The sequence below is a fragment of the Castor canadensis genome, chromosome 5 (assembly GCF_047511655.1).
Source record: "Castor canadensis chromosome 5, mCasCan1.hap1v2, whole genome shotgun sequence".
Taxonomy (NCBI): Eukaryota; Metazoa; Chordata; class Mammalia; order Rodentia; family Castoridae; genus Castor; species Castor canadensis.
The window spans coordinates 57,823,506-57,839,503 of NC_133390.1; the positions used below are offsets into that span (position 1 = coordinate 57,823,506).

Genomic DNA, 15,998 nt, shown 5'->3' on the forward strand with positions numbered 1-15,998 from the left:
CTGGTTCAGTAGGAAGAAAAAGTTGCTTGATGTAGTGTTTTCTAAAATATAGTCCTACAAAATGCTTAAAAATGAGAGGATGTTACTTTTATGCAATATTTTTTGAAAGACTGTATTATATACATTCTTGTTGAGAAGAGAAATTAGATATTAGCTAACTAAAGCTATAAGAAGTCCTATGGTAAATAAGCTGGCTTGACTTTGTTTGAACCAATTGTCTCTCAAATAAGAACAAAATTTCTCAGAATGCTTTAGCTTTGCCAATAGTATTCGTTCCAGGGGATCACACAGAAATCAGTGTAATGGGGAAAATTGCCGTCTTCCAGAAAACTTAGATATTCAAGCTCTCACGTGTAGAAGAAGCCTTATCTGCTGTTGGATTTTTTTTTTTAAATACTGTTTCTAAATTGTTGTTACCTGCTCTTTTGTTTCAATGTTTGGTTTCCAAGAATTATGGTTCCACAAGGCACAATAAGTGTATCAACACGATCCAAGTCTCTTACTCCAAATTGTTTTGTTGCTTTTGACTTTTCTTTTCCATCTGAATAGTTACATTTTTCTGGAGGATTTTCACATAAACTCAGTGAAAATATAAATCACCAATGTTGTTGAACCAGATGCAATTATAACTCTGTAACTGGTGTTGAAAATTTCACATTTTAAAACAGTATACACAAGGATATGGCAATAATATGTAATACAAACATGTAATTATAAATATAAGGTAGAAATAGGGCAATAACATGTAATATAAACATCTTATATAAACATATAAATATGGAGTAGAAAAAAAATAAAACAGTATATTGGAAGCCCAGGGCTCCTCCCTTCCTTTCATTAAGTTGCTTCCTAACTTGGCACTAACTTCAGTATGACTGGAGAACAAGTTACTAGAATAAAGAAAAATTACACAGGGAGATAAGTTGTGTTTACATAAAACAAAAGTAATCTAAAGAGCCTTTAAAATATGGGAACATTATTGTGATTATAAAAGCAGTGCATTTTATTATAAACACTTAGGTAATAAAGAAATATAAATGTAAATATAATATATTGGAACCCCTTACACTCATATATATAGAAACACATACACATAGGTATAAGTGAACTATACTGATAAAGATTAATTATAAAAATGATAGATGACCATAAAAATAGATTTGAAAAACTGTGCCTCTTTTCTACCCACTGTGACCCAGTTTGCTGAGTGTGGATCTTTGAATGGCACCTGCCATTATGATATTTTTAAAATTTTCATTTTGCAACAAAACTTCAATTTTGTTGGCCTTAAAATTCTCATTTCTTGACAGGAGCCCATCAAAACCTATTCCTATATTCCTACAGTATTTGCAACATACTTCGAGGTTGTCAGCACATTTCTGCTTAGTCTAGCTGTCTTTTAAACATCATTTTGATAACCTATCTCATTAAAAAGTACTACAGAGGGCTCATGTTTATTTATTATTTGGATATGACTCATGAAGCCATTATTCAAATCTCTGAATGCAATGATTAGTATATTTCATAACAAACATATATCAAAAGGCTTTTTAATATTCTGATAATATCTCCTGTGCTCAGCCATCCATCTTCTAAGGCAAAGCTATCTTTTTTTTTCTGGCAAATTTCAAACATCTGTGGAGCTATCTAATGCAAAAAGCACAGATTTTCTGTGTGACCTTGGACAATCTTGTTACAGCTCCCTATTCTATAAATTTATGGAATGGTGAACATTAAAATGAAGATCATTTTTCAAAAATATTATAATAATTAGAAATTGCAAAGTGGTTTGTGTTTCTTGGCTTAAGTTTTTACGATTTGAGAGATCTTGATCATGCATTAGAGAACACATTTACTCCTTTAAGCCACTAGGTGATTCCCTTAATGACTCAAAACAAGAAACACCCTTTCTGAGTCCCTGCCCGTTTCCCCTGCTCTTGCTTTTCCAGCTCCCTGAAGACTTGCACGTGTGAAGTCACAAACTTGAAGCAGGGAAATCCCTTAGGCACTGCTACCAGTGAGTTAGGTTTGTGCCTGTGTCTCTTCTGGTCAGGTTGTTCTGAGAGGTTGGCCTCTTGGGGTAGCCATAGAAATGGACCTGCGTTTTTGCTTGAGTTCTTTTTTTTTTTTTTTTTTTTTTTGTTGGCACTGGGGTTTGAGCTCAGGGCCTTGAGCTTAGTATACAAGCACTCTACACTTGTGTCATGACTCCAGTTCTTTTTGCCTTTTTAAAAGTTATTTTTCAAGTAGGGTCTTGCATTTTTTTTTCCTGGGCATGCCTGAACCACAATCATTCTGTCTCTGCCTCCCAACTAGCTGTATCACAAGGGCATACCTAGCTTGTTGTTTGAAAAGGAATATCATTAACTTTTGCCAGGACTTACATTGAACAATGATCTTTCTATCTCTGCCTCCCAAGTAGTTGGAATTACAGGCATAATCCACCATTCCTGGCTGCCTGAATCCTTCTTTCTAAGTTGGACCTTCTTTCCATTCAAAGCCGCCTACTGAACAGCATTATTGTTTCTAGAATTGAATTTAATGGATTATCCAGGATGGCAGCTTCTTCATTCTTTCTTCATCCTCTTCAATATTTTTCTTTCAATAAGGTGTAGATGCTTGTGCCTATGTCACAAATTCTTGCTTAGGTAATCTATGTAGTTCCCTCTTGAACCTAGGGCTTCTACCTTTCCTTTCTACCTTTCCTTATTTTTTTGTGTGAATAAAGCAGTTAGTTTTCTGAGATAGAAAAGTGTAAAGTGGGAGAATTAAGTCCCCAGAATCAGGGGTGGGGGAGAACCAAGAGAGGGTGCCTGAGACATGACATGATCCAAAGCTCAGCTTCTCAAGGCTACCCGACACGAGAGCTCTTTCCTTTTGAACTGATGTCTCAGATATCCAAGCCTGCCTGGATGTCTGGAATTCAGCTCTTGAAAGTCTCAGTTCTTGTGTTCTACCTAATTCTAGGATGAGACCTTCTGTTTCTTGTCTTGGCCTTACATGTACCTGAGACTGAGACTGCTATTCCCCTAAAGTCTTACTCTGTGGGACCCAAGTCAGATTCATTGAACTGGTCACCCTGCTAATGCATGGCTGCTGAACAATTAAGTTCTCTGGCAAAATAAGTTTATAGAAGATGCTGATAAAAGATTAGTTGGTTTTCCTTTTTGCAAGACATACTGAGCCTTTAATATGCTAATATACACTCATACAGATAAATATATATATATATAATTTTTCCAAATATATTTGTTTTAGAAGCATTTGTTTTCTAAGTGTTTCTAATGGCCTACTATTCTATGGAACATAACTTAAAAATGCTTGTTAAAGACTAGGGAATCTCATGGTGTCTCTCAGTTTTATAGACTAATTCAAATATTTAAAAAAATATTTGGAGTGAAGATGAATGAAGTGAAAAAAAAAATCTATGTTTAGTCAACTCTATCCAAAGAATAAAGAAATACTGTATTTTTATTGCTAGATGTTGTTTTCTATAATGACACAAAGAAAAAGCAGTCAGTGTGTTATTTTTTTTCAACCAGAGGGAAAATATTTGAGATCTGTAATGTGGCAGTCATAATTCTAGGTTTTGGAGATTTTATCATAAATAAGATCAATTCTATCCCATGTGTATGAGTTTCTCAAAGCATCATCTAAAATACCTGTATGAAAGTGACTAAGGATATGGAGTCAGGTAAAGTGTACATTGAAAGATGAATGGATAAAGAAATTGTGGCATATAGGTATACAATGTAATATTTTTAGCCACAAAAAGTGAAATCCTATTATTTACAGCTACAGAGATGGAAGTGGAGTATATCATATCAAGTGAAAGGGTAAATATGGTTAATGACTTTATGTGTAAGAAAATAGAACAATGAAACCTTTTGAAACTGTTTTAAGAAAAGGTGAAAAGGGGATGAGGGAGAATGATGAGGGGTGAATCAAATTAAGATGAATTGTAAATACATATGTAAATGTCACAGAGAGACCCCTCTTTACAACTTATATATGCTAATAAAAAAAGAAAGAAGCTAAGAACAGAAAGACAAAAGACATGTTATCACTTATTTGTAGAATCTAAAAACAATGATTTCAGAGAAGTAGAGATTAAAATAGTGGTCATTAGAGACTAGGTAAGGTAAGAGGGATGAAAAAGATAGACAGAGGCTAGATACTAGGAACCAAAATACATATAGAGAGGAGGAATTATTTCTAATGTTCTATAGCACAGTACGGTAACTAAAGTCTATAAGAATTGATATGATATAATACAAAATAACTTGAACAGAGTCCAAAGATTTGCAACACATAGGAATGACCAATGTTGAAGGAGATGGAAATGCTAATTACCCTGATTTTATCATTACACATTGCATATAGGTAATTGAATTATACTATATCCCATTTTATTTTGTGCCAATTAATTTTTTTTAAAAGCAATAATAGAGAATAAAGATACAGTATAGTAACTAAAAACATAATTGGAAGTAAACCTTTTCCTTTGTCTATGTTAACAAGCTCATATAAAAAATATAATCAGGGGTGCTTGTTAAAATGCATATTTCAGGTTTCCATCCCAAATATTCTGATTCAGTCATGCCCAGGATTTTAAACTAGTACACTTTAAACTAGTACTACATAGCACACATATACACACTAACATTGAAGACATTCTGATATTGAGACTCTGGGATGGTAGAGGAACTTGCTCTCCTGGTGACTCCAGCTTGGGTGGAGACTCATGCTAGCTGGGGTGAGGCCTGGCAGGAAATAAAGTAAGCCTCTCATCTTCTGGTGGGATAACATATATCTGACAGACATGCCATACTTAGTAAATGCTTAAAATGTAGTAGCTCCCTTTGCTCCATCACATCTCAAAGAAAACAACAATTAGCTTAGCCACACCCGGGTTTGCTTCCTATTCATTAATTGGCTTAGTATATTTTTTATTTTACTTTTATTTTTAAATTATACAGATATTGATAAAAACTCAAATGCTAGAGTTCAAATCTCCTGTATTCTGAAAGAGTTTTCTTCCCACATTACACAATTCAAGTCTGCTGGTTTCAGATCTAAACTCTAGAAGCCTCCATCACCACATTTCCTGTTTGTAACTGAACAAGTACACACAAAAGGTTTTAAGAAACAGAAGAGAGGAAAAAACCCTGAGACACTGATGAAGATAAGTGTTACTGTCATGCTGCTTCTAATATAATAGAGAAGCTATTTAGAAACAAAAAAGTTCACGGGAGAATTTTTAGTCCATCCATTTGTTTTATGGCCACATAAGGAGTTTTCTGAAAAAAGAAGCATGTCAGGTAAGTGGCATTTTTAATTCTTTTTTGTTCCATTTCTATGCCTAAAAATTCATTTAATAGTTTCCAAGCCCTGACAAAAAGATGCTATTTTGAAAGGAGAATTAAGACAATTATTTTTAAAATGTGCAGTAACCTTTAGTATAATTAGAAAGTATTTTGAAATACACAAATGAGTATATGTTCACTATTTTCTCTTGAAAGAAAAATTGTGGGCAAGTGTTTTATAACATAAAGCTATTTGTAGCTTTTCAATAAGTGTTCATTGGCAATTATGCTATTTTAAGTACTCATTGCTATTAAAGAAGCTTTTGTTGACTATGCATATTCTTTAGTTTACTTTAGATGTAAAGCAGCATGAGAATAACTTCTTTCCAATTCTTCAGAAATTAGTCACTAGAGCATCTTCCCAGGAATCAATCCAGTTGTAAACATTCAAAGAGATGACCACTTTGAAAAAGCTAGTGAAAATTCAGTTGCTTGTGCCATGGATTGTGAGGGTTCAACCCACATTGACTGACAGTCAAGAATCCAAGTTGATGGTTCACTCCTCTTGCATTCTTGCATTCTTTTGTGTACTTTTCATTTTTTCATAAAGATCTTTTTGTTAGAAAAATGCATATTATGTACAGTAGAACTGTGAAATATATATAAAAAGAAAAAATCTTATATATTTTCCATCACTTTAAAATGCAAAATTCTCATTGTATTTCCTTCTAATTTTTATTTCAATGCACTGTACACAGTTTGCTTTTTATAACTGAAATAATATATAAAATCATATATCCATCTTTTTTCACTAACATTATACCAATTTCCCTTTTTGTTATTTCTGCCTAATCATTTTAAAAGAATACACATGGCATCTATTGAGTCAATTATAATTTGGTTAGCCATACACTTATTGTTTGACATTTATGTTGCATCCAGTTTTTTATTATTTTAAGTGAAAAAAATGAAAACTCTTATAGTTTCTTCTGTATTAAGTGTTATTTTTTTAGGAAAGATATATAGAATTACAATTACTGAATAAGACATTGTGAACATTTTAAATCTCATTATTGCCAACTTGCCTTTCCAAAGGTGATGCCACTTCACTCTTGTTTTAGCAGTGCTTCTTAACAAGCTGATTTTATTTTAAATTTTTCATAGTATAACATACTAGTCCATCATATAGTGTGCATTACTTTGATTATAATGAGGTTGAATATTGAATGCTCTGCATGGGCTTTTCAAATATTTATAATTCTGTCATTTGTGAGTTCTCTGTTTATATGTTTCCCTAATTATTGTGCTGACAGTACTTTTAATATTAATTCATAGGGGTCAGTTAGGGAGTGAAGATATCTTATAATTCCTGAGAATTTGCTTTCCAGTGTTTTGTTTGATGAATCTTAAAATAAACTGATTGGATAAATCACACTGGGAGCATAATATATTAACATATGATTTTCACACTTACTCACTTTTCCAGTTCTTAGGTCAGCAAGAGCAGAAAGAATTGTGCCAGTTTTATTGTGTTTTGCAAGAAATGGGCATAGCAGTACTATGTACAACTGCCATGAGCTGACAAATGGGAACTTGGGAATGGCAAGAAGGCCAAAGACAGTGAATATGACACCCAACTATTTCCAGCACTAATGAATTCTGAATTCATTTCTCCATAGCATTTCCTAGTTCAGTGTGCCACTTCAGGTATAGTACAAAAGGTCCTCCATTGTCAACAAAACCCTTCACAATTCCACAGAAAATGTTCAAAGTGTTTGCCCTTAACACCTTGTAGATTTTTAAAGCCAATGCAAATCAATAAAAGGAAAAATTTAATTGATAGTATTTTTTATACTTAGGCAAACTAAAAAAGAAAATAAATTTGGAGACACATATAAAAACACAGTTATTTCTAGTTAAGGTAATAAATGTACAAAATGAAAGACACAGATTTTTCTTTTTTTCCTACCTATGTCTCTGTAGTCACTGTATCTACAATAAATGTGCTGGTATCATAGTTCATACTGTGTTCTTGCATGCACATAAAATCAGCAATGGCTGAATGAAATGGTGGAAACAATTCTTTGTGCTATTATAATTCAGTTTAAACAATGATTCACCATTTAGTTTACACATTTTTTTTTAGAAAAGGATTCTCACCTTTACTCAGTTTTGTCTTCCCATGAGCCTCAATCGCCTTTTTGAGAAGAATGAAACTATGTTAGAGATGAGGTAGAATTAATTTATGAATCACCTTTTAAAGTCAGAGGTTCTTAAGTTGAAGACAGGTCAAAGACAATGCTTCACAATATTACAGTGATTTTAAGAAAAGTCAATCACTTGAAGGTCACAGCTCTGAGAAATGTATGTCCACACATTGCAAGTTGATTAGAGGTATCATTGGACAATTTTCCAGACATTTTTTATTTAATTTAATTACCTTGGCATCCTTAAATTAAAGGAAAAGAAAAAATGATAGACCTTTTTGAAATGTTAAATCAAACATAGTTAAAATATTTTTTGGGGGATGGAAGATTCCATACAACCATGCTCGTCAGAGTCTTCCCAAGATGCTTCTTTACTCAGAAACAGTAAGCATGTGTGGAGTAACTGAATACAGATAAGGAGAAGTTAATCTACAGCAAATGTTTGGTCAGCACTTCAGTCCCAATAGGATTTCTGGATTTTACCAACCTCAATTAAAGTTTAATTGCAAAAGCAACCAGGAGTCTAACACTGGAGAAATCTTAACATACTCTCTTAAACTTTGTCCTCTGCCTCACTCCCTTATGTATACTTTCTTCAGTTAAATTCAAGTAAGTGTCAAGAGAAATCATGTATTAGAAAAAGGCACCTTAATGGCACACTGATAAAAACAGTTTTGTGAGGTTTAGTGATTTACACACAGCCAGTCACACACTAGTCATGACCACTGTTACTCTTTTCTTCATGCTGTTTGAAAACAGACATTCCAAAGCCAGTATGGCTATTTTCTTTGTCCCCATCACAGCCCACTCTCTGATCTACACCATTCACATCTCAAATAACCCTTTGTTTATAATAGACATTCATTTAAGGTCAGTAGGGTTTGGATTTTGCATTAAAAACAATATATTATTCACTCAAAAACCTGGTACTAGGCTTTCAAGAGCACCCTCCCATGCTGTATCTATGATTCTAATAGTTTTTGTGGATGTAGATGATGGATTGATGGAGGTAGTGATGATATGGCATGCCCAAGAGTCATCATGTTAAAAATATTTACCAGTAGACCCCTGGGAATTGTATATCAATATTTGTATTTGAAATTTCTGGGAGCCTAAAATAAATACACACATTCATAGAATGCAAAGAGATGTTCATTGCTCTGATAGAGTTTATAAACCAAAGGAAGCCTTTTAAGAAAAGTTATGTACTATAGACTATCTACTATAAGCTCATTTGCTTGTCCCAAAATCTATAGCAATTAAATCATATATTTATTGCTTTTCTTATTGCTAATTGCTTAAGTAAAGGCTCCTGTACACATCAAAACTGCCAGCAGAAAGACATTGTATTGCTTAACTGGATTTCCTTCCAGAGCACATATAATTGTGAACTCCAAATATAGTGCCTGTCAATTACTGTTAGTTTTAAGGGAGTCAGAGTTCTTATAATCAAACACAACACTATTAGCATTAGAAAGCTAGATAAAAACTTAAATCATGATTTTCCTAGCTGTCATTGCCTTCCTAACAATTTCTCAAGGTCTTTGGCTTTTTAACAATGTGAATAGCTAAGTTCAAATTGTGTGGGAGGTTTTTTTAATTAATAAAAACTAATAAATGAAAGTAATTACTATTAATAATGACACTAAAGATTACACTTGTTGGGTAAGAATTTTTTAGTACATTGTGCACCCAAAATTCTAAGAGGCAGTCTTCATACTAAGTAGATACTCACAGGGCTATATAGATTTATCCTGCAAATGGAAAATTACCAGGATAAGGGAGGTATAAAGTATGTGTGTGTGTGTGCATGTTTGTGACTATTTAGACAGATTTGTTAAAATTTGCACTGTTCACTACTCAGTATCTGCTCTTCTCATGTGCATATTTTGTTTTTCAAAGTGGGGACTCTTATTGTTATCAAATTTAAAAGTCTAAAAGATATCAGGAATGTCATGAAATATGAAGTGCATAAATAAAATTCTCCTACTTAAAATTTGGATCATATTACTAAAAAAACAAACTCTTAGAAAACAGAAATTTTAGGAATTCCAGAATTCTCAAATCACAGGAAATCTGGTGACCATTTTAAACTAATCCCTACCATATGTCTAAACCATTTCCCAGATACTGGAATTTAGCTTGTGTTTTAAAAGTTCTTCAGCTGCCTATCTGAAACAATTTACTGTTTCAGGAAATGATAAAACACATCCCTAAAGGAATGTATAGTGTGGTTCAAATTCTTTCCTCAATACTGTTGACATATTCCGTGAAAAATACTAGGACTTTCCTTAAAGATTTCAGTGTAAAGTGTAGACTTATGATATTGATTTATTTGTTTCTTTGCAGCTTAGAGCAAAATTATCTTCTTGTAGCAATTAATGGACTAATATAACTTTGTCAATTCTCCCTGCAATTGGAAAAGAACAAGCAAAATTTCTACTTGAAATATAATTTGTTCAAATGATAGGATGATTTATAGCTAATTTAGTATAATTTTAGAAATAAGATTAGGGCTTCTTACTTCCTTGAAGTACAACTTTTTATATTGGACTGTATTTTATTTATTCAAAGTACAACTATTTATTGAGTGTATACAAAATACTAGGTACTGTGGAAAATCAAAAGAAACAAATATAAATAAGAAGGAGATTGATTTTATTAGTTCTTCCAAGGATGGTAAGTACCAGAGATTTGTTATTATTTTTCATATATTTATTTGCCCCTCACCTAGAAAAAGGAATATAGAAATACATATAATAGCATAAAACATAACCAAATAAGTCAGGGTAGAGGAAAAATAAGGAGCAAGGAAAACAGTTAGGTCATAAAAAAGAGTATTGTATAATCCTAGAGATGTACTTAGGAAGATCGTGTATCATGTTATCAAGTACAGTATCCACGTGGGCTATAAGATTTTAAAAATACCCATTCCTCAGGAAATGCACAGGTCATTATTCCTAAGCCATCAAATGATGTATGAAGTAATAACTCTTAGTCTATAGTATCCCATAATTAATAAATGTAATGGTAAGTTTCAATGATAGTTCTTAAAACATGCTTTATTTTGCCTGATGGTGAAAGCAGAAAATATGGAAAAGGGAATAATATAAAAAGAGCAACAGAGGATTTTAGATTTTTTTTTCTGACTACAACTTGAAGCTCAACTCTCTGTTGCCATGTTAGGGCAGATTGTTTAATGATCAGTCAGATGGATGCAATTTTGACATGTCTTGAAGAACTTGGGAAACATATCTGGGACATGTATAAATAGAACTCCATACAAGCACATTCTACTTCCATTCAGGTGTACGTCCTGGTAGTGTCATTCAGGCAGGTTCAAAATTAGTTTCCAAAATCAGTTTTACATCCTTTTGGCATACGCAGAGTGAATGACCACGGTCTCAATGTGTATGCCTTAGGGATTCAATACATGGTTTCTAGGCTGGATTATTTACAAAGCAGAGTTACAAGTCCAGTTTGACCAAAAGTAAAAATTGATTTTGAGCAATGCAATGTTCTAGTCAACTTTATAGAAAATTAGTTGTAAAATGTGTTCTTTCATGCCTGTAATCCCAGCAGTCAGGAAGCTGAGGCAGGTAGATCATAAGTTCGAAGCCACCATAAGGTACATAGTGAGACACTGTCTCAAAATTGTGTGTTCTTAGGAAAGTTATAGTATACTATACTATACTAAATAATTGTCAATGTCCTATGTAATTGCTAGGCTAAAAATTAAAAACAATGAGAGACATTGGTCAAAAAATAATTTAAGCTTTAAATGTTACTCTTTAGCCATTTTTTTCTCTGACAATAATAGTGATCTCATGAGGCTATTCTGATTTATGAAAAAAGAACTGTTTTATCAGCACAAAGGAAAATGTCCATTTTTTTTGTTCTTTCAATAAGATGTATGCATTTATTTAGTAAAAATAAACAGTTTAGGTCTTTAAAGTTCAAAAGAAAAGAGAGTGAAAGCAAATCCCTTATTATGCTTCTCAAAATTATTATGTGGTCTGCCAGATTATTTCTACCCACACTGACTCTTACATGATTAGCATCCTGGCTTTACTTAAGCATCTATTTCCTGGGGATGTGGTTGGGCTCATAGCACTGAGCTCAACCACTAGTAGTTTCCAAATTCCTTTTAGTAGAGATTTCATGGACATTAATCAAACTCCCAAATGAAAATAAATTTTTACATTTACAGTGGTGGATCCTCCATCAGTCTAATCAGATAGATAGCTGTAAGCACCAACTTCTTTATTTTAAGTTTCTTGGGAAACAAAGGAATAACTTTGAAAACAAAGGAATAACTTGGGAAAACAAAGGAATAACTTGGGAAACAAAGGAATAACTTGGGAAACAAAGGAATAAAAGGATTTAGGGCAGACAGAATCAGGGCACTGTGATGAGCACTTTTGCTGAAGATACAGTGACCTAAAGAGTTATGCTCCTTTTCATAGATATCTGTTTCTCAGGTGCTGGGAACTAGGTCCTTTCTCTTCAATAGTGATAGAAATAAATGAAACAGAATCTTCAACTTGTCTTCTCCTGGGCTGTAGGTGCATCTAAGCATCATACTTGATCAGAAACCCTGCTGGTCCTTGGTTACTCTATTATCCTTCTTCATTTCACCCTTCATTTATTTAGTGAGCTGGTAATATTTAGTGAACAATGATGCTGTGCTGAACAAGTCATAGAAATAGTAGTGGAGTCATACCAGAAGTAATATAACAATAAAAAAAATAGTAATAATAACTAACATTAATTCATCATTTTACTAGTGAGCAACACCATTCTAAAAATCTGTGTCTTAATTCACTTAATCTCTGTAAGAATAAACACTGTTCCTTTCTTTTTGTAAGTGAGGAAATTGAGACATGAAGACAAAGATTAATAAAAGAGATCCTGCCCTTTGGAAAGTTCATAGTTTAGTGGATGAGAGAGATTCCAACATAAGTGATTAATTCAATATGTTTTAAATTTACAGAAGAGTATAAGATGTCATCCAGTAGAGGACAGACAGCATTGAGGGAAAGTTTCAAGACAAGGTAGTCTTGAAGAATGTATCATTATATTTTAGATTGCTAAGTGGAAAGGCAATTCAGGCAAAGGGGAAATATACAGACACAAAAAGACACAACAAGGAGCTGAGCTCTATTGGGAAGCAGAGATGAGGAGGATCATGTTTCGAAGCCAGTCCAAGAGAATAAGAATATTTCACAGAATATTTCATGAGACCCTATCTCAAAAATACCCAACAAAAAATGAACTGGAGTTGTGGCTCAAACAGTAGAGCTGCCTAGCAAGCATGAGCCCCTGAGTTCAAAGCCCAGTACCTCAAAGGGAAAAGAAAAAAAAAATGACAAGGTAGCACATCTACTGAAAATTGCAAGTGTTTTGTAATTATTGGTGCATAGTATGTGATTGGGAGATTATGACAGATAAGCCCAAAAGACAGGCATCCACAGTAGCATATTGTGGAGATAATTTATGATAAGGAAAAAAGTGTAATGATCCCTATACTGTATATTCAGCACAGAGATAGGAACAAACAGTTGCTTCTGAAGAATCTGTGCTGTCAGCTACAGAAAGAACTAAAAAGGGCCAATTTCTCTAGTTCATGGGGAAGAAGTGAATATGGAAGTTAGTGCAACAGAAAGGGAGTAGCTTAGTCAAGAGTGGTGGTTAATGTAGTTTTGATCAACTGAAATATCAATAAACATAAAGCCAGTGCAACTGAACTAATTAGGACCAGAGTCACACTGTTCTGAAAAGATGTAGTATTATATTTCAAAACAATGAATGTTAAGATAGCAAAGTCCTTTAATCCAGCAATTTATCTTCAAAAATAAAACCTAAAGCATTAAAGTTGTGTTTATATAGTTCTAGCTATAAAAGATACTCATCATGATATTGCTTATAGTAATCAAAAATAGAAGCAAGCAACTTAAATACCTTACAATCAATGATCACTTAAATAAGTTATAGTAAGTTCATACAGTGAAATATTGGGCAGCCAAAAGAAATGGAAGAATATTTTGTTCACAGGTAAAGAAGCACATTGTAAAGTTATTGGGGGTGAGGGGAAGTAGACAATAGTGTAGTCAGCATAATTGAATCCCATCTCTCTGTTTATAACAATTTTTAAACAGAGAAAAATTAGTTTGAAAGTACAGATGAACAACTTGGATGTTAGGGCACTGAACACCACTCTGTCAAAATTTTGCACATAACTTTTGGTCTTCCCAAAACTTAAACACCAATATCCCACTGTTGAGCACAAGCCTTACTGATAGCATAAGCAGTTGATTGACACATATTTTGTATATCATCTATTATATATGGTGAAAGACATGCAAGAACCACAAGAGATCATGTTTTATTGGTATGTGCAATTCACTGCAGAGAAGGACTTGTCAGGTGGAGATTAGAGTCACATAGCATTTTAAGTGGGCAGTCACAATACTTGAGCTCACTGCAACAGTAACAGGAGTTGGCTCTGAAACTATTGTTGCAGTACAGGGCTACTACAGTTCATGCAGTTATGGTTTAATACTGTATCTTTATGTTTGCTTATATTTTTCTTGACTGTGAATGACTCCATGTATGTGTTTGTGCACATAAGTTTGGATAAACTCGAACTTTTTGTAATAGATTTGTGCATATTCTATGGTAGTAAATGACAAAACAGAGTTTTACCTACATACATTTTAGTCATTCATGATATAACTATTTTTCATTTTTTCAATATGTCTGGGGTATGTGGTTCATCAGCAATTCTTTCAAATTGCTGAAAATCTCAAAGAAAAAAAAAACTACACCTATAAGAGGACCCATGCCACTCAAACCTACACTTCAAGGGTCAATTGTAATTACCCAAAGTGTCCATAATGATCACCTCTTGATAATAGAATTAAGGTTAATTCTTATCTTTTTGTTTTGGCTTATCTAGATTTACTAATTTTTTTAACATGGTCTATGTACGTAATATTTCTGGCCTTTTGTAGCAATTAAAATTCATTTATTTAAGTGTCACCAAATGCAATGACTGTAGAGGGAATGTGAGTCTATACTTGGCTGACTGAAGAACTTGACATGATAGTTGTGATATACCTCAATAAAATATATAATGTGTGCCCTCAAGTTGTTTCAACATGGGAAAGAATTCAGAACTGCACTTAGACTATGGGTGATGAAATGACCCCATAGTCAAAAAATAAAAGCATAAAATCAAAGTATATTATATGCATGACTGGAAATATAATGAAATCCCTTTGTACAGTTAATATTGGGTAATGAATAAATAAATAAATAAAAGAATAAAGGAGTGAGGGTCTTTAATAAACAAATCATACCATTTCCCCTGAATTGTGATAGCAAAGAAGGAAACAGCCCTGTCTGACAAGTGAGACAGCTTGCTGGCCTCATTTTGTACAGTTGGAGTTAAATCCACCAGTGGAAAGTATTATCACTGGGAAAGGGGAGTAACGAGGTGGGAGCAATCTCCTCTTAAATACTTCCAATGCAAGGCTGGCTCAGGTGTTAGAGTGCTTGTCTAGCAAACACAAACCCCTGAGCTCAAATCCTGATACCACCAAAAAAACTTACCAAAATACCCTTTATCCTAACAATTCTTCTCCAGAAGACTCGTATACAGATTAGTGCACATATGTACAAAATGTCCACTGGTGTTTTCTACATTAATTTTGTAAAGGAAAAATATTTAAAAATTAGCATGACCATCTTATAGAATGGATAAATGAAGTATATTACATCAACTCTGTAATACTCTAGGCAGCCACTAAGAATAAAATATGGACATGATAAAAATTCTCCAAATATACTAAGTTAAAAATAGGGTTAATTAGTATAATCTGCCTCATTTGTATTTTAGCAGAGGACTTTAAATGTTACTCTATATTTTGGTGTGTTGGAATTTTTTTAAACTTGCTATCAAAAGGTTCTTGTGCTTTTTCTTAATAAACGGTTAACTATAAAAAAATCAAATAATCCTAAGACTATATGCAATAATTATGCAATATGCAGAATTTCTAGAATATTTGATATAGTTAACATTTATTATGCTGTAGACGCATCATAAATGTTTAGTGGGATTATGTTCATAAAGAATAAATTAGCCCCCATCCCTCTAGAAAAACTTGGTGCTTCTAATCAAATTAATTGATGGATCTATTGCAGGAATAACCTCATTCTCAGTAGAGTTTATAGTATTTTGAACATCTAGAAATAATAACATGGTACTAACTTAAAGAGGAAGTAGTAAAAGGACAAATCTTGTAGCATTAAAAGAGATTCAAACTAAAGCAACGCATATGAATAAATAATGTGTAAATAGTTTGCATGTATAAGAATATCTAAAGAAATGCACATATATTATATATTTAATTATTCACATGCATAACTATGCTCATTTAAAAATTAATGATGTCAACTCAAAGACACAGGACCACTGATGGCA

General features: G+C 33.1%; 1 protein-coding gene across 2 annotated transcripts in view; it reads left to right on the plus strand.

Moving 5' to 3' along the window:
- Window positions 1–5,091: 5,091 nt before the first annotated feature.
- Window positions 5,092–15,998, plus strand: part of Trat1 (T cell receptor associated transmembrane adaptor 1) — a 40,248-nt gene continuing 29,341 nt past the window's right edge. The window contains exon 1 of one of the 2 annotated variants that reach the window (XM_074073067.1): window positions 5,092–5,321. In XM_074073067.1, the coding sequence (XP_073929168.1) occupies window positions 5,315–5,321 (7 nt within the window). In that variant the 5' untranslated portion in view covers window positions 5,092–5,314. The remainder of the gene's footprint in view (window positions 5,322–15,998) is intronic. The other variant, XM_020177631.2, reaches the window with a different exon arrangement.